The following is a 19,383-nucleotide window of genomic DNA, read 5'->3' as shown; positions in this document are numbered from 1 at the left end:
TTAAACTAGAAGAGTCTAGGCTAAACCTATGGAAAGCAAAAACTGCCAAATTGATGAATACTGAAGAGTGTCTCCCACCAGGACAAGACTCCACCTGAACCATCTGGAAGTCACTTAACAGACTTTGAAGTGAAATAAGAAGATCAAAGAATAATCAAGTAAAATGAGACTACATGGATACTGGATAAATTTTCTGTGACTGTGGAGAAATTCAATCAATGCAGCACTTACATGCATGCAATTTCTGCCCCACATGTATGAAAGAAGATCTAGCAAATGGCCAAGTTAACACTATTGAAGTAGCCTGCTTCTGGTCAAAAATAGTGTAATTATCTTAATATTTTATTTTTGATTTTACCTATATTTTATATACTATGTCCATCATTTTAAATTATGTTCTGATATGATTAAAGCAAAGAAAGGTAGAATAGAACTGCTCAAGAAAGAAAAACACAAAACACAAACCCTATAAGAAAGCTAAGACAAACTTCACGAATACAGTCACAGCATGAGAAATCAGGAAATAACTTCCTTGCACAAGGACAAGGAACTGCAACATTCTTCTCTTAGTTGGCAAGAAATTTCCTGACATTCATGACAGACTTTTTGGATTGTCACAAACAATGCTACTGTATGTGCAAAAAAGATTCACTCATTTTGCACAGCATTTGCCTATTTCATGCAACTCTGTGTAATTGCACAAATAGTGTAAATTACCCCAAACCAAGATGACTGATTATTTATTTCAGAATTTAAACCATTAGATGGGCCTTCTGCATCTCTCTTTGCCACCTTCACTTCTGTGCCTGCCCTATTTATGTGTGAATGCTTTGCTTATTAAGGAGAAGGAACACTCCAGACTAGAGACAGAGATTCTGAGGGAGAGAAAGAAACCTTCCTTTCTCGCTCTTGGCCACAGACGAAGAATCTTGTGGGGCTTTAAAATTCTTTGTTAAGCCGTCTCATCATGTCAAGATGGTCTAAATTGATTAAAATGAAGAATCTGGTGATTATTTTTTCCACTTCTTGAGAAATTAGGGAAACCCCACAGAAACTAAGATACTAGAATATTCGGAGAACTCTAGATGATGGATGCTGTGCTATATACTGAGATGACTTTAAAAAATGAAAGAGGTTTACTTGTACTCTTCTTTTTGAACCCAATTGAGAAGGAAAAGTTATTGCCCATATTAGCTTGTAAGTCAGAAAAATACACAAAGCTGAAGCAACTTGTTAGAATTTAGTGCTAGATTCAGGATACGGACTTCATATATATTTTCAATGGACTTCTTATAAAAAACGTACTGAACAACTGAAACACACATATACAAGCCTAAAAGTCTATTGTATAATCTGATGGAAGTCTACTCAAAAACAGCTACATGGGACTTATTCCAAAGTAAAAAATACCTAAGGTTCAGCCTGAATGTCTTACCTTTGGGGCCTTTCAGCCCAATGGTACCAGGAGGGCCTTTAAGGCCAGGTAGCCCCCGAGATCCAACCTGGCCTGGGAAACCATTTTCGCCAGGAGATCCAGGAAGACCAGGTGGTCCAGGACGGCCTGGGAGGCCTGGGGCACCAAATTCAGGCCTCCGAAGGCTGGCGGCCAGCTGAGCCAGTTGTTCTGTTAAATAGGAAGAAAGAAGAAAGCACAAAGGTCTTCTATAGTATTGTACAGGTTCATTTCATTACAAAACAGCTAATTGTTTCATGTCCTCCAAAAATGATCAGTGTGTTTTCCAGCCTGTTTGTACAATCAGGAGGACTAAGTCAAACCAAGCAAAGAGTGCTGCTTATACACTAACTACCCTATAGTGTTTAAAGTTTACAATTCAGTTATGCAGGCTACACATTGCCCCTCCCCCAGTGAGCTAGATACTCAATTTACTGACCTCAGAAGGTCACCCTTAAGCTGTTTGATAATTGCCCCTCACCTTTCCTTAAAAGCACAAAAAGCTGCTTTAAACAAGTCAGATCCTTGGTCCATCTAACTCTGTATTATTCACACTGAATAGCCGAGGCTCCAGGTTTTCGTACCGCAGTCTTTCTCAGAAAATGCTTCAAACTGAACCAGCAACCTTCCACATGCAAAGCATGTGGTCTCTCCATCAGTTACAGTCTTTCCTTTTATAGAAATGGAAATCTTGCTGAAGTTAAAACTAATCCCTTTCTACAGGCCATGGCTGTGGAAGCCAGCTGGCGATGGTGACGGTGGTGGCAATTATGGTGGGGGCATCAGTGGGGGTGGCGGTGGGGCAGTGGGGAGGCAGGGTTTTTTTTTAAAGTAAACTCCCCCATGAATCGGCGAAAAATTTGTGCTCTGTAGGTTCATGGGGGCAGCTTTGTGCTTTGTGAGTCATCAATTTTTGACGACCCATGAAACACGACAACTTGCCAAAATGGTGGGTCGTCCCCATCTCTAATGCTGACAACAGAAACAGAAGTTGCTTCCCAGCTCCTGAAGTAAAAGATAACACTATCCTTAACTAGATGCCTCAATGGTTGTAGAGGTGGCCAAAAAGCTTCCCTGGCACAGAAAATACCTCAGTGAAGCCAGGTCGCCTCATATGCTGCAGTCCTGCAGCTGGGGGATGGGTTAAAATTATTCCCAAGAGTTTGATCCCTGTGAAAATCAGTTATTGATCTACTGTTTAGAATCTGTCTTTGACTAAGTGTGACAAAGAATTCTCCAAGTTTGTCATTTCCCTAGTTTAGCTTTAAAAATAAACCGTTCTTTTTAAAAAATGTAACTTTAAAAAGTAGACAGCACATGCACAATTCACTTTCTAAGTGCAAGCTAGTTTGTAGCCCTCAAGCTGACCCTGTGAAAATTGGTGCTTAGCTGTTCCTTTGTTTTCTAAGTGAAACATCTTGTTCAAAGTTTAAAAACATAAACAGGTATATTTTTTTTATTTACCTTGCATGACCCTCATGCAGACCTGCTTAATGTGCGCATCAGTTGGCTCTCTGCCCTGAAATAAACATGTTATTTAAACAGTGGGGTCAACATTTAGTGACATTATAGAGATAAGGTAGATAGGAACATGTTGGGTGACAAAATGTATAACCCTTCAGCTGGAAACCACTTGCTAATTCAGACAAACACTCCAATTATTATGGAGTTATTATGGAACAACGGGAATACAGAAAAAAGGGAGCGGAAGAAGAGCAGGTATTCACATGGTCAGCTACGCAAACTTGAAAGACACCTTCTCTGACTTTCCTAGCTCAGTATTTCAAAAACAAACAAACAAACAAACAATGTACAGACGGAAGGGTCTAAGAGCCTCCCAAAGGAAGTCTGCCTGTCTTGTTATTTTTGCATTTAGATGGTTTGCAAATGCAATTTTATTTCTATTGGTTGTATTTCTAGATCACCCTTAAGCTGTTTGATAATGCAAATTCCTTTGATACTTCAAAGCTGTTTTAAAGCTATGGTATAGAAAGGTGGGGAAATGTGTAAACAGTACATAAAATAATGCACAATAACGTTGACTGTATGTATGAACAGAGTTACATGGAAATCATCAACTGCATTTCAACTAACAGTTACAATAAGTAAGACCAAAATGCCAGAATTCTGCATTGCCATGTGAAGAGATTTGTAAAGACAGAGAAAACAGCACCAAGGTTGCCATCTTGCATTCCTTTGATTCTGTAAAATCCAGAATAAAAACCCTGTCCTCTTGTTCTTATGAGTATGTCTAGCATTCAAAAATACCAGAATGCCAATGCCAATAACCCTGCTGGCCCCATGATCTGTGATACTCTCACGGGTCGTGTGAATTCATGTCTGTAATAATTCAAGACAGAAACCACCAGACTTCCAGCTTTGGTTAAGGCATCCAAAAAGTACACTTGGGATTTAAAACAAAACAAAAATAAATGATCAATTTATTTATCAAGCGACATGAACAAAGAATTCCCTTTCAATACCCACCCAGTCCCTAATTACACATGCCACCTTTTATGAGCCTGGCTTTTAAAATTGTCCTCCACTACCTCTTCTGAAATCATTATTGTTCATTTGGATGGACATGGCAAACACTGGCACTTCAGCATCTGATGAGATCACACCAAAGGGCTGTATGGCCAGCAGAAACCTCTGATAAGCACTATGACCTATCTCTGTTCTGGTCGTAACATAGCCAGCAGCCTCATCCGTCCCTGTGCAACGGATTCAAAACCTGGCTGAGAGAAGACTTGCCAACAGCCCTTTGCATGGGAAGCAGTAGGCTCTGGGGGCAGGCTCTCTGCTACAGGAAGATCCACAAGCAAAAGATGGGAGTATCTCACTCAACGAGAATGGTATCTAGCTTAGTGGCCAAATGCCCATAATAGTAGCACAAAGAGCAGGAAAGGAGCCTTTCTGCCCATGTTTCCATTTATTTATAGTGAAGTCCTAAACCTTGTCATGATACAAAAGAACCATAACTTACAGCCGGACCCTGGCTACCGGGCAGACCCGGAGCACCTTGTTGACCTTGCAAGCCACGTGGCCCGGGTGGACCCCGCAACCCTTCCATACCAGGCAAACCACGACTTCCTTCAGGTCCACGTGGGCCAGGTTCGCCAGGGTTCCCAACCTAAAAATGGCACAAAAGAAGCCTGTTACTTTGTTGTTGTTGTTGTTGCAACAAAAAAAGCCACTTTCACACACTGTGCCAGGTATCCCACTACAAGAGTCTGCTGCATACACAATCTGCTAGTTTTCACATCATCTATAGGGAATTCGCTATAGAGAATTGGGATTTGACATTTACTGATTCGTACCTTGCTCAATAATAACATGGCACTCGGTAAATGGAAAGGCTGTTCTGTAAATACTGTAATGCTGCAACCTGATGCACTAAAAGTGGGAATCACATGGCCTGTGATGTAGTTCCCCTCTTCCTAATGCTCTACATGCATGCACGCACACATGCACAGACATTTTTAAGAAATAAAAAAAAATAAGGATTGCCATTCCCAAGAGCCTTCTCTCCAGAACAAGGCATAGGGCCTTGCTTTAATATGTATGGCAAGGTCTTTGTATGTTTTATTAAAAATGAATCCTGGATATGAATTTCTGGAGACTTACAGCCCCATTCAGGATGGGGTGCAGCCCACTGTGAGGCCGATTTGGCCTCTGGACCCACAGATGCTGCCCACTTCAAGTGTCCATGTATGCTTGGGAGTGTAATGTTAGGTAACAGGGTGTAGGGTGGCAGCCTGAACATGCTTATATGCCTTTTCCTAGCATGAACCCAGTAGGTTCTGATCTCACAACCTGACTACAACACCTATGGGAGAAGAGGCATTTGCTCTCCTCTGATTTCAGAAGCTACACAGGGTCAGGCCCAGACACTGCTTAGATGGGATTCCACCAGGAAAAAACTAAAAGTTCCAGGCAGGGCTAGGAGAGAACCCAGCCATGAATTCCCGAGATCTCACTGCCAGTGAGAATTAGCAGACCATTATTGGGCTAATTATGATGACTATAAGGATCAGCATTCCTTGATGGACCAGCATTCTGATTATAAAGCAATATACAGTGGCTTTCAATCCTCCTGGGACAGGGGTGTAATATTTCCAAAGACTTGTGAAGGGCGAAAGATTTCCTTGAGGGGAACTGGGTTCTTTTCTAGGGGAACTGTGTTTATGCATTTCTGTAAGTAAACAGATCAGGAAGAGGCTGCTTCCTAGCAAGGGGCCCTTCATTTCTCCTGTCCCCACAGGTACCTCTGCAGTGATACATCACTTAAGCTGTGTGAATCCCTCAAGCAATTTAAAACTTTTGCTTGTGCACAAATCCAATGACTATATTAAATATTTAAAAACAGCTTAACTACCAGCAAGGCCATAAACTACGAGAGCTTTTAAGTGTCCCGTTTTTATATTCCATAAATATGACCACAGAGGAGAGAGATATTGGATAAGTTAGAAACTGGCAATACAAGAGCCTCAAATCAGCTGCCTTGGAAACACTGTGGGAAATATAATCACAACAGAAAACTATGGGGACAATGTTACTAATTGAAGCACTTTTCCTGCCTGGAAATATATAGATATTACATGTTTTAAATGGTAAAACTGTCACAAGGATTTATTGAACGAAAACTTAGAAGTTGAAGTGAGAGTGAAGTCTGATCTGCAAAACTTCCCAGTACACTACAGTATTCCTTTTTTTCTGGATAGGAGTTTCCTATATTATATGAGATTCTGTCAGCATATATAGGTCATATAAAGACTCCTTTTCTACACTCTTTTCTGTGCTTCCTCGTAGAGCACGGGAAGCACGGCAAAGCATCATATTCACCTAATCATTTTTTAAAAACAGTAGCATTTGTGTTCTGAGACGGGACAATCCCTAGTCGCCTGCCAAATTGCTTCCACTTCCACAATCCTCACTCCCCAACAATTTTTTCAACAAAACTGAGCAGTTGTTGTTGTTTTCAGAAAAGCCCTGCTCATGCCTTTTAGTGGTTAACTTTTTAAATTAAAAAGATTTTGGTAGGAAAGTCAGAAGTACAGTAGGAGGGGGTTGGCAGAGTTCCCTGCTCAGCAAAACTGTCTTGTTTGGGGCCAATCTACAGTTGAGATTTACTGACCTGGTAGCAGAGGTTTTGCTTACCAGAACAGCCAATGATATCTGCAAAACAAATAGCTGTACAGTAGGCCCCTCGTATCTGCCGGGGATTAGTTCCAAACCCCGCCCCCCACAGATGCTGAAAAAATGCAGAATACTATTTTAATATCAAATGCTATACACAGCATGGTCTCTGACTCCCTCTAGTGGCCAGTTCTGGTTATTTTCAGACCACGGATAAATAAATCAGCAGATACTGATCCTGTGGATAAGGGGGTCTATTGTACTAGGGTGAAGCTTGAACCCTCAACCTCCACTCATTTCAATTAATATTTCTACACAAATGCAAGTGTAAATCATAGCTATGGAGTTTATTTTCATGAGATTAATTTTTGATAATCGGCTGTGTGGATAAAATTCAATGTTAAGTAGAAACAGGATACTTTGAGCAGGAGCTAGGAAGATAGAAAACAAGTAACAGAAGAAAGCATGAAAGATACCCCCATGTCCTTTTAGACAGAACAAGGAAGTCAAGAAAAACACTGGGTTCAACAGAATGGTCCTAGGGATACATTTGACGTAATATTGCAATGGAGATATGAATGTGGAACTGACCCACAAACAGATGGCAATACTTATCTGGTCCCTGCTGGCATGTACAGCTTTGTTGATGGCCATAATTCCCCTGAGATAGTAGCTCCTGAGTCCAACCCTCTTAGGATTTAAGCTTCAAGAGAGAGAGAAGCAAGCAAAGACTCCATGCAACATGCTTTCGAGTATGTGGGCAGTGCTCTGATGGGAGTGCTTGAGTGATATTCTCACAGTAGCATGATGAATATAAAACATCATTTCTAACTGGCCATATTTGCATTTTGAGCTCTATCACCCAACTAGCCTGCTTTGCATGTGTCAGAGAAAGAGATGGTTTCAAAGACGTCTCCTTCTGTTTAGTCAGATAAATGTGTCTCATGCTTTAAAAAAACAAATAAACAGGATTTGTTATGAAGAACTATTCATCCGCGAAGGGAATTGTATCTGCAGCTGATGATTAACCAAAAATATCTTTCCAGTTTCTTTTGTTTTTCTGTTTTTACTTTTTGAGGATTGGGGAGGTTGGTGTTTTTTGGAGGCAACGGAGTCAGTGTGACATAAAGTTACTCATAAAGTTATTCAGTCTCTGAAAGAGATTTCTTTTCTGAAATAGATTCAATGCAATTGTTCAGAAACAGCCAATTTTGGTGAATTACTGGACACTGTGTTGCTGATGTAGCCTTCAGCAGCTGACCCTTTTTATACTAAGCCACACTTTATTTCATTAATAGGGCAACATGACATGAGTCCTAGTTCACACTCTTAGACTCCCTGCTGAACTTGATGCACACGTGTGATGCAGGTGAGACCTTCTACCCTTACTGAAAATGGGGTGGTATTCTCGGAGGCAGTGTGATTCAGGTACATAAAACAAAAGAACGTAGGTCAGAAATACATGTAGCAATAAACAAATGCGCATGTGGGAAAATGGGAGAAATACAGCATTCAGCACACAGTACACAGCAGGCTCAGTTGGGAGAAAACATAATATGAAGGTAAATTCACCAATCAGTGGTTCAAAACACGTTGTCTATAACCTGAAATGTTCATTAGGAGGCCAGCTTACTAACCAAAATAAGCAGAACCATTGAATCTACCTTGCTTATATTTGCTTTACACGGCTGCCCAGTCTTTTTTCTTTTCATTTGGACCTTCTCATCTTTATCGTCCACAGAAAACTATAGCTAATCCCCTTTCCCTTTCTAAGCTAAATGAAGTACATTTAGGCCATGTTGTATCTGAGCTTAATACAAGATATGGACAAGCTTTATCTTGCTCACACATGGTGACGAAAGCAGCTTGCACTTCTGCCACAAAAGCAAGAGAACAAACTGGTTGCTTCCCTTTGCATCTGAACAAGGAAACCAGAATTAATGGCTTCTAAGCAACCATAGCTCTTATGTTAACTTCTGCCCATCATTTCATATCCTAGTTTGTTTAGAAGGTACTAACCATGCTTTGCCACTTCAGATGTAACTGAGATATGAAATGCAGACACTGCCAACCCATATCTCTGCACATTTGAAAACTATGGAACTGGCTGTATTATTTTGAAGAAAAAAGAATGAATCAAATTGCACATTACTTTAGCTATGTAACTAGCAGCTCTGTTTTCTTTTGTTTAATTTCCTTATTTATAAGCAAGTGCAGGGGACTTTAGCTAGACTAGGACTGAAATATGAGAGATATGGGGGCTTAATTCTTCACTTCCCTTGCTTTCCCAAACCAATTTTCTCTCCCTCCTGCCAATCATGCCTGCAATCTGAATTACTATAAGCTGATATATTGAAACAATTTGATAAATATCAGCTATGCAAATTCCATGTGGCTCAACACCACACTTGAAGGCAAACTCTTATCTGGCATGCTGTGGCCCTAATCTGAAACAGATTCCCCACATTTACTTTTGTGTAAAGTGAAAAGATTGGTCTGCTTCCTGTTCCTGTGAAGTAACCTAAAATTCACCCTAAGTCCATGATTCCCAACCATGGGTAACCCAAGTCTGGACCACAATTCCAAGACAGCTCCACCACTAGCTGTGTTGGATGGGTTTTCTGGGGATCACAGTCCAAGAACACCTGCATCACCCAAGGATGGGAACCGTTGCCCTAAGTGGTTCCAGTTCTGCATTAGTGTACAGTGCAGTACTACACTTGTCTACCCAGATGAGTCACTGAGTTCATTGGGATATATTCTCAGTAAGTGTGTAGAGAATAGCAGTCTCAGAGATGATGTTGTGTGGGGTATGTACAGTAGAAGATGCTCAGCTTTGCCTACAACCTTTATAAGAATTCAGTTCACAGTTCACTGCCATACCCCCCCTTCCCATGCTGACTCATTAATTTACAGTAGTTCTCTCTTCACCCATATGCATTAAGCCTCCATTCTCTAAACATAAGGAGATAACATTTGTCAGAGAGATACCCTCTAGTAATCCATAGCTTCAACATAAAAACAATGAATGATGGATCACATTTGTCGTAACTTTCTTGCTTGGGGAACTAAATGTTTCAGCTCCATTTGTGAAGCCAAACACCCCGCCCTCTTGGTCTGAAACATTTCACTGATTTATTAAGCTTTTGATTTTCTGTAACAATGCAGTTCATCATACTTACGGATCCTTTAGGGCCTGGCAAACCCATGTCACCCTAACAAAACAAGATGAATTGTGTCAGGATGGTGCATGCATGTGCAGCTTTAAATATAATGGATTTCATATTATTCTCCAAATGTTTATAGATTATGCTGCTATTAGGGGAAAGGAGACTTCCTTATATACTTAAGGAAAAAGGCTTAAAGAAACTATGTAAAAGAATGAAAATTCACAGTCACTGATGCATAACCCGAGTAAAATGTTTTAAAGCATAAAGTCAGAAATGTCCGTTTTTTTCTTCGTGAGGGGCATCTCTGAAAGCTCTCTATAGTAAAACATTCATATGCCACCTCAAGAATTGCCTCCAGAGCATTCTTGCAGTCATATTAATGGTGCCTGCACATCACACCAAAGTGTTGTCTGTTTAAATCTGGCCTATGACATGCATCCTTGTATCTGCTAACAAGATGTGGTTGGTCAATAGCTAAAAACCACAGGCTGAACCCAAGGTTCACTGCTGCCTTAACAGACTCCATTTTCTTTAAACCATAGCTCATTTCCCCAGCTGCTTGCCTTGAAAAAGGAGGCCCCTTTTATTAAAAACACCCGATTTTTAAAAATTAAGAATGAAACAACACAGAAATGAGTAAGCCAAACCATGATTTGTTGTGTGTTCTGTTTGCACTAGAGATGGGCACGAATCACTGGTTTGGTGGTTCATTATGGTTTGCTTAGCGGCTGAACAGATGCTCAGCATGTCAAAGCCCCACCTCTCCAGTGGGCGTCCACTCAGAGGCAGCACCTGGAGCAGGCGTGGCAGGGAAGCCAGACCACTGAGGGTTCATGCCCATCTCTACTTTGCAGCATTTGTGGCTTCAAGCAGTAGCAAATCATAATGGACACAATGCACAGTATATCCTGATACAGAAATATTGGCTGAAACCCTGTAGCAAAATCACAACCAGAGTAGGCCCACTGAATCAGTGGGGATTTGGTAAGTCAGCTCCTTCATAAGTCCCATTGATTCAGTGGGCACGCTCTGGTTGCAACCTACTACAGTAAGCAACAGGATTTCAGGCAAAAACTTCCCCAATAAATGAATAAAGCAATGCTCTACGTAATGTAAAGTTTTTGCACTGATATAAGTGGTGCAGTCCTGCAGCAGTATGTCAGGGTACAATTTTTTAAGGAGGAAGCCAATATGAAATATTGGGAGATTATGAATGTGGGAGTCAGATTTCAGAGGCACCATAACATCGCAATCACAGTATTTATCACCACAAAAATCAGAGGACAATTGTAGTCACATGAACTGTCTGTAAACATTTCTGGAACATTTCTTGTCACCCACCACAAAAGGGAAAGGCCGTGAAGGCTACAGAAGTTGCCACGGTTCTCCTGCACAGCAAGCATGGCTAATACATTGATTTACAATAGCACAGGAAGGCTTCTTGGAGCTTCCCTTCTTGCTAACTGCCAGAAAGAATATGTTCTTGCCAGCCAACATATCAATTGAGTCAGCAAATCCTGATCGTGTATTACAAGCTTTGAAAACCATTAGTCCCACTCATCAAACATCTGCTGCTAAAAAGAGAGCAGGGGCAGGAAATTTGCAACTTCTTGCTCTTGGGGAGAACTTGAGAGGGGAATTCTCTTCTTCTCCTCACAGCTAGATCTTGTTGGATTTCTTAGAAGTTTCAAGAAAGGGCATTAAGCTACATGGAACCCTGCGGTTCCTGAATGGACTAAAATGGGGCGGGGGATGAGGAAATGAGACTGGTCGCTCATTTCTGTGGGAGGCTGGGAAACCTTACTGATACAGGGGAGCATCAGCGTGATGGGACTCTGAAAATCTAAAAGGAAACTTTGTGATGTGCTCATCCCATCTCTGGTATGAGACTGCTATACTGCTGATTGTTCTTCGCAGTCCCTGATATGGCATGTCTCCCATTCTGTCATCCTAAATGTACCCTCCACTCTTCACCAACTACTTTCACAATCTGTTTGTTTGCACAACAAGAAACCTCTCAATCAGAGAAAACAGAATGAAGATAAACGTCCATCTTACAAGGTCGCCTTTTTGTCCAGACTCTCCCTCTCCACCAGCAGCTCCCTGTATGGTAACAAAAACACATATAAGTAGATATCATGACTTTTTCGTACCTTTGAAAGTGGTGAGAACCTAAAACACAGTGTGAATACACGAACTCACCTGTTCTCCTTTAGGCCCTGGTTCACCAACTGAACCCTAGGTGCAAATAAAAAAATAATATTTTTTCTTTAAAAATCAAACAAATATTTGTGTAGAGATTCTTAAATATGGGCCTCAGCACTAATGCTGGTGCAAACAATTAATCTGTAAGGATGCATTTAGAAAGTGAGTGGGACATTGTCTTTAAACCACAGTGAAGGGAATAAATAAATAGTGATTATTGTGGCAACATGGTAATCCAAAACGATGTGATTTTATTATCTTGACTAGCCATGAAAAGGCCACATGGCAACCAAGTTTTGGTCCTTATTTAGAAAAAGTGCCACTCAGTCTGAAAAGACACCACTGAAGAAAAATAAACATGTGAAACAATTTTTGGCAAGAAAGAAAGCAAGTACAGAGGAGGGAAACTGAGAGAGCAATGGAGAAATGCCGCAGACTTGAGGAACTCCAATGTTTCAGTCAGAAAAATCTTAATTGCTCAATTGCTACTGAGACAGAACTCTACACAGCTTTAATACTCCTACTGCTGTTGTTGTTTACCTCTTCTCTTCACAACAACAGATAGATATTTCAATTCTCACAGCTATCATCATGCCATACATTCCATCTGAGCACAAACCATTGGCAGTAAGTGGTATTACTATAAAGAAATCTGTCTTGCCCCTCACTCCACTGCAGCCCTCTAAGTTGGTGAAAAACCTTTTTCCGAGACAGAGATCGGAGGCATGGTTTCCTGTACGATAGCTGCAAAACTTGGAAGTCAGCCAGCTTCCTGCCAAAAACTCACTTACTTTCCAGGCTGAAAAGTGAGGACACCTCAAAGGTTCTTCCAAATTTTGAGAAGAGGACTAAATACAGTCAGTTATTCCAGATTGCCCAAAGAGTAAATTGATTAGATCTTCAGTATCAATTAGTTTTTCTCACCCTGTCAATGCAAATGTTAACACTCACTTTTAATTTCACCTTCTATGGTTCTGTCTTCATGTCAACATTGTTCAGCATCTAACACACTCCACTACACACAGATCAACTTTCCGTCTAAGCTGCACAGCTGCGCAGTGCCATATTGCTGCCTTGGAACCACAGTTAGTGTTGTTGCTCATTTGATTCCATTAGCAGCTGGAACTTTGCATGCACAGGGCAGGGTTTCTTCTCGGTGGAAAATCAGAGGGAATGCTGACATAGAGGCACACAAAATTTCCATATTTCAATGGTTCCCAACCATGAGCAACCCCTTGTTCTTGGACTACAACTCCTAGAAACCCACGCCAACACAACTGGTGGTGAAGGCTTCTGGGAATAGCAGTCCAAAAACACTTTGGTTACCCATGGTTGGGAACCACCACCATATGTTATACTTTGCTCCACTGTTCTGGGGTCTTTTGACTAGACCGTTTACTTTTGCCATCTGGATTGGGTCATTCATGGCACCTCTAATGGAACCTGGTATGTGTGAGCATCATCTTTCTTCTTTCAGAGCTTCAGCAGAGTTGCACAGCTAACATGAAGTTTAGTGGGTGAAATTTTCCATCACATTTCAATCATGAGGCTGACATAAGCCTCTTCTCTTGTGTTTCTGTCCTGCTGTTCTTCAAGGCAAGACTTGCAACCATACAAGATCTAGCTTAACAAGCCAGATCAGGAAGCTATTTCTGATCATTACTGTGACCTGTTTAATCTCTCTTTTTTAAGATTAGATTTTAACTGAACCTAGAAAATGTCACCAAATCAAAACAGTGAATGTTGTCTTAAATTACAATTGTAATTAAGACTGCACTGTAAAAGGGTTAAAATGGTGTAATTTCATTCTGAGTAAACATGTTGGAAATCAGAGTGTTAATGTGAAACAGTGAGAGTTTTCTCTGTGGGAAGGTTTAATACACAAGACAGAATCTGCTTCCTCAGAAGCCATTTCCCCCTGTATATACACACATACTGTATATGCACAATATCATTTTGTTTTTGCTCCTCACTGCTCTTAAATTTTATACACAGACATCACAGCTGCACCTGCTGTGCAGAAAGAAGCACAAAGACAAGAACAAAATTGCGATGGAGATAAATAAAATCATCCAGTATTTTGTATTAGTCAAGGCTTTACCATGTTTCTCCAAAAATAAGACAGAGTCTTATATTAATTTTGGCTCCAAAAAACACATTAGGGCTTATTTTCAGGGGATGCTTAATTTTTTTCATGTACACCACTCTACGTTTATTCAAATACAATCATGTCATCTTCTTCTGGTTGCTGCACAAGGGTGGAGGGGGGGTTCAGTTAACTAGGGCTTATTTTTGGGGTAGGGTTTATATTACGAGCATCCTGAAAAATCACACTAGGGCTTATTTTCAGGTCAGGTCTTGTTTTCAGAGAAACAGGGTAGAAAGGTACAGTTTGCACTGCGTTTAAAAAAGAAAGGAACAGCCATAATGGTTTTATAGAATGCTCTGTGACTTAGCCCAGTGATTCAACATACCATGAGAATATGGAAACTAATACCATTACTATTGTGACTCCCGACAAGGAGGCTTAGGCCAGAAGCAGATGTTAGAGGCAGCCAGTAATCAGAGCTGAAAACTCACTAATGCTGTTGAGGGGTGACTGAGAGAGCATTCCCATGTTTCTGAAACCAGACATCAAAGGAACCTCGTGGTTAAGTCCTGAAGCCTAATCACTGAACAAAGGAAGCTAATATGCATATTTCTAGAGGTGAATAAAGCTCATGCTGTGCAACTCAGACAATCACATGGCTTGAGATTCTCCCTCTTCCCCTCACAGCTGATTCTAACATCCATTTCTGGTTTCAGATGCAGAACCCTCAAAGCATTACTACCTTAAAGACAAAACAGATCTACTTTGTGCCCTTTTCCAAGTCAATCCACCAGTAAATGCCTATCTAGCTCCGGGACCTGGAAGTGTTACTGTCTCTCAGTACTGACTTTCCCTGAACTTGGCTATGTATTTCTGGCAGTTGTTCTGGCCAGTGCTTCAGACTGCTTTCCCCTGTTTAGCTAGTGTATTACTACTGCTTTTGATACTGAACTCTGGCTATTAGACTCAAGCATTTTTCCCTCCTCTCCAGGATCCTGACCCTGCCTCAGAATCATGTTGTCTCTGCTACTCTGGAGGTCTGTTCATGCTCTCTACATAGTCAATACAGCGATAGATTGTAAAAACTGAAGAGCTCGGACAAATACCACCATATTGTGGACCCACACGGCTTCAGATAATACCTACAGATTCATGGATCCCTGGCACAAGGGCTCTGTCTCTGGCAGTGACTACTTCAAAAGGAAGAATGTTTGAAGTAGGCCTTGATGAAAAAGTTAATAAATCCACACTCCTCATCCAGATAAAGGGGCCTACAGAATTCTTCTGGATCTGAATCCATTAGTAATCTCCCTCCCCCATCACTGCCCCTGTTCATGCATGCCACGGATGTGCTAGGCACATTGCAGCAATAAATTCAGCCATATACAGAAGATGCCCTTATGTGCTACAGCTTCTGCGCTACAAATAAGGAGTGCCCTGAGGGTTCCAAAAAGAAAACATGACTGGAAACAAGGTCACAGTTGCCAAGTTCCATGCAGCACCCTCTGTCTTCTGATCTCTTTGAGTTCCATGCAGTTCCCTGCAAGTTTTGAGGGGGAAGGATTATGCCCTTCCTTTTGTTCAGGAGCATATGTCCAAGAGAACTAACACTTAGAAGAATTCCAAGCCTCAGGTTCAGTGGTAGATGAATTCCATTCATGTTCTGTATGCAGGGAAGGTGTTATCGCCAAATAAGCATCTCAAAACTATAAAGGATTTATAGCTTATTTTAAATTTTAAAAAAAATCACAGAAGCCTGTTACACAGAAATGTCCTAGCCATCACTAGCAAATAGCAGGATTTGCCTATTATATATCTTCCCTTGGGAAAGAACTCTTGCTAATTCCTTGGAAATAATCACCCCAGAATTTTGCAGCCCCTTGCTAACTAAAGCCCTAATGATGAACAGTGCTTGTCAAAGCTTGAAATATCCTACAGCACAAACAAAGCATAGAGTTTTGGAAAAAAGCAACAACTGAAGTTCAAAAGCCTTTCCAGAAAGAACAGATTTAGTGGACTATGGTGCCAGATCTAAGATTTTCCTGAAAGCAGCTGATTCAGCAACTAGCTATGAAAACTGTCATAAGAAATATAATTATTATTTTGCAGCTGTTCTCCAGAAGGTTGAAGGCAGTAGGTGAAAAGCAGAGACTTTATTTGTAGACAGGTAAAGGAGGGGCTTGGAAGGTAATGCCCAGGTAGAAAAAAAACTGAAAAAATCTGAACAATAAATCCAGTGATAGCCAAGGCATGTCCAATTACAGAAGACAAAGGACTGAAGTTCAAACAATTCACACGTGTTTTGAAAGTTTCATTTCGCAGGATGGGATGGATTTAAGCTAGAGGAAAGGATTCTTTTGTTACACTGGAGAACTAGATCAGGAAGCCAGATATTTAGGTAGGATGCAGATGGATGGAAACAGAGAGTTATGCTGTAGGTTACTTCAATTGCTACAAAAATTTAGCAAAGATTATATAAAGAGGATTTTGTTGCCAGGGAAAATTGGAAATGAAAAAAATGACTAAAACTAAGGAAGGGGGATATTTTAGTTATGCTGCTTCAGGGACCCTAGAGGAAAAAAAACTTACAAAATAGTTCCTGGTAATTTTCAGCTTTTCCCTCAGTCATTTCAACAATTTGATGTGACTCAAGAAGCCAGAAATGTCCTGCATGGGATGATTTAGACCAAAGAAATGTCTCCCAACAAAGGCAATGCTTACCCTGTCCCCTTTAGCACCAGGTAGTCCTGAAGGTCCAGGTAAACCTGGGAGGCCTATTTCACCTTCCGTGCCCTGGAAAGACAACCAAAAATAGCAGACACTCAGAGCCATTTTTGGACCAAACAAAGTGACAGACGTGAAAGACATCCAGGATCTGTGAAGCAGTTTACATCTTTCCTAGGAGGAGCGATAAGCAGGGGTAACTGTACGTCTTCTTTCTAAGCTGGAGATCATAGTGAACTGTTGCTGACAGCTTGCTGTAATCTACTCCAGTCAGAAAACAGCAGTTTCTAAAAGTATAATCCATCTGCTAAAATGTCTGCATCTTTACGAGGGTGAGGGGGAATGCTGTGATCCATTACTCCTGTGGTGTGAGCATTCCTTCTTAACAGGGAGCTCTTTCATGGCGCAAATATTGAGATTGCTCTGCTAACAGAGACCATGCAAATGACGTTTGACTTGTTTCAAAGAAGGCATTTATGCCCACTAGTTATTAATGCCAGTCTGCTGCTAGCATGTATGTGCATTTGTGAGTGCATGGATGTACACACACGTACCCACAGGGAGAGCTTTTTTCTTTATTCTGTCATCTTGAAATTAAAATTATAAGTAAAAGCTAACATTGTTCTCTTAAATACACAAATAATGTGTATTAATCTTCCACACAATAATGCCTTAAAATGGTATGTTCCCTTTAGACTCCTATGGAGTTAAAATAACAAGCTATCAATGCAGAAGGAAAAGATGAGGTGAGGGAAGCCAACAATGATCCCATTCATGCTTCGTCTTTAATGTCTCAGATAAACTAATAGGATGCTGTACATCATGAGAGGAGCCATAGCTGTTTGGAAACATAAACATAGACGCAGGATGGAAATAGCGATTGGCTGCTTACCATTTTCCCGGGTGGGCCTGGAGGACCAGCAGGACCCGGCTCACCTCTGCTACCCTTTTAGGAAAACAAGAAGGCATTGTTAAAACAGAGAAGCATTTTTCTGAAGGCAAAATTAACCGTCGTTTATTCTTCTTAATGTTTAGCTACTAATTCTCAATAACTGATTGCAATATTCCCCTAAATGTGGTAAAATAAATGAATGCAAAATCCCGAATTAAGGCAAACGGCTTCATTTTAACTGTCCTTTAAAAGTACATATGTTTCTACACTCATAAATCTAATTTTTCAGATACTAGCAGGCCGTAGGGTGCATACAGGTTTGCTACTTTATGAGAGCCATTTTATTTTATTTATTTATTTATTTATTTATTGGACTTATATACCGCCCCATAGCGCTACAAGCACTCTCCGGGCGGTTTACAATTTTAAGTATGCAGGCTACACATTGCCCCCCCCCCCCGGCAAGCTGGGTACTCATTTTACCGACCTCGGAAGGATGGAAGGCTGAGTCAACCTTGAGCCGGCTACCTGGGATTTGAACCCCAGGTCGTGAGCACAGTTTTAGCTGCAGTACAGCGTTTTAACCACTGCGCCACGAGGCTCTTTTATGTAGCTGAATGGGTGGCTGGGCCTGTGAGTAGGGATCTGTGCAGTCATAACCTCCAGTACCTATAATGCTTTGCCCAGTGGACAGCTGCCATTGCAGAGTTTTCCATCACAGCACTAAAAATTCCTAGCAATTCCTAATAGAAACATGGTGAATCCTTATATGGTAAAATTCATTAACGGCAATGTATTCTGTCTGGCAAAGCTTCCATGACCTTGTCTTGCCTAGTCCTATGTTTCTATAGGAGAAAATATTATTCGCATGGAGGCCTTAATACCAAATAAACCAAGATATGTCATGTAACACAGTGGTCCCCAACCTTGGGCCTCCGGATGTTCTTGGACTTCAACTCCCAGAAATCCTGGCCAGCAGAGGTGGTGGTGAAGGCTTTTGGGAGTTGTAGTCCAAGAACATCTGGAGGCCCAAGGTTGGAGACCAGTGATGTAACAAACCAAGAATATGTTTATTAATCAGGAATGGGGACTTGAGTCATGGGATTCCCTGTCAAGTTGGACTTAAGTCACACCAGTGACTCAACTTGTTTTGTTGTTGTTGTTTCAATGACTCAGGTTCGACTTGCAACTTTTGGAACCCACCCACCCCTCCCTTTTTTTCTGAGGGGGGGAAGGTTATTTTTAATAGGGCATCAGACGTGGGACCTGGGACTCGGACTTGGGACTTGGACTCAAAGGCTTCTCAACATCCCTGTTATTAATATTGCATTGCACCACTTTTCTAGACAGTTTGTCAACCATTTGTATGAGTGGTTGCATGAAAGGAGAAGAAGGAAGCATGGCAAATATTAGGTAAATTTAATACAGATTTTTTTTACCTTATACTTTTAAGGAAAGTGGAACACAACTGAATATGGGACAATGAACAGACAAAATATGTTCTATACTACATCTCAAAATTGCACTTTTCAAGCAAGCCTCAGCTTGGAAAATAATTAGGTCCCCTGGAGGGATCAAAAGGACTCAGAATTGAGATAAGTTTCCAGTTGTTGCTCCTAGAAAAGTTTTATGTTGTTAGAACAAAAAAAAAAGGCTTTTGCGAATGACAAAATGCCTTAAAAATTTATGACTCAGAAAATTTATTAATCTT

The 19,383-nt window shown here is 40.9% G+C and overlaps 1 protein-coding gene across 1 annotated transcript in view; it reads right to left on the bottom strand.

Annotated features, from left to right (window-relative positions):
* Window positions 1-19,383, bottom strand: part of COL9A1 (collagen type IX alpha 1 chain) — a 100,992-nt gene that overhangs the window by 7,329 nt on the left and 74,280 nt on the right. Inside the window, exons 26-33 of the mRNA XM_078386115.1 lie at window positions 17,673-17,726; window positions 16,778-16,849; window positions 11,965-12,000; window positions 11,821-11,865; window positions 9,775-9,807; window positions 4,440-4,586; window positions 2,918-2,972; window positions 1,436-1,624 (exon numbers count right to left, since the gene is read on the bottom strand). Of these exons, the coding sequence (XP_078242241.1) occupies window positions 1,436-1,624; window positions 2,918-2,972; window positions 4,440-4,586; window positions 9,775-9,807; window positions 11,821-11,865; window positions 11,965-12,000; window positions 16,778-16,849; window positions 17,673-17,726 (631 nt within the window). The remainder of the gene's footprint in view (window positions 1-1,435; window positions 1,625-2,917; window positions 2,973-4,439; window positions 4,587-9,774; window positions 9,808-11,820; window positions 11,866-11,964; window positions 12,001-16,777; window positions 16,850-17,672; window positions 17,727-19,383) is intronic.

The sequence above is a fragment of the Pogona vitticeps genome, chromosome 1 (genome assembly GCF_051106095.1).
Source record: "Pogona vitticeps strain Pit_001003342236 chromosome 1, PviZW2.1, whole genome shotgun sequence".
Taxonomy (NCBI): Eukaryota; Metazoa; Chordata; class Lepidosauria; order Squamata; family Agamidae; genus Pogona; species Pogona vitticeps.
Note: the sequence above shows the minus strand (reverse complement) of the source record. Positions and strands in the feature narration are given on the sequence as shown.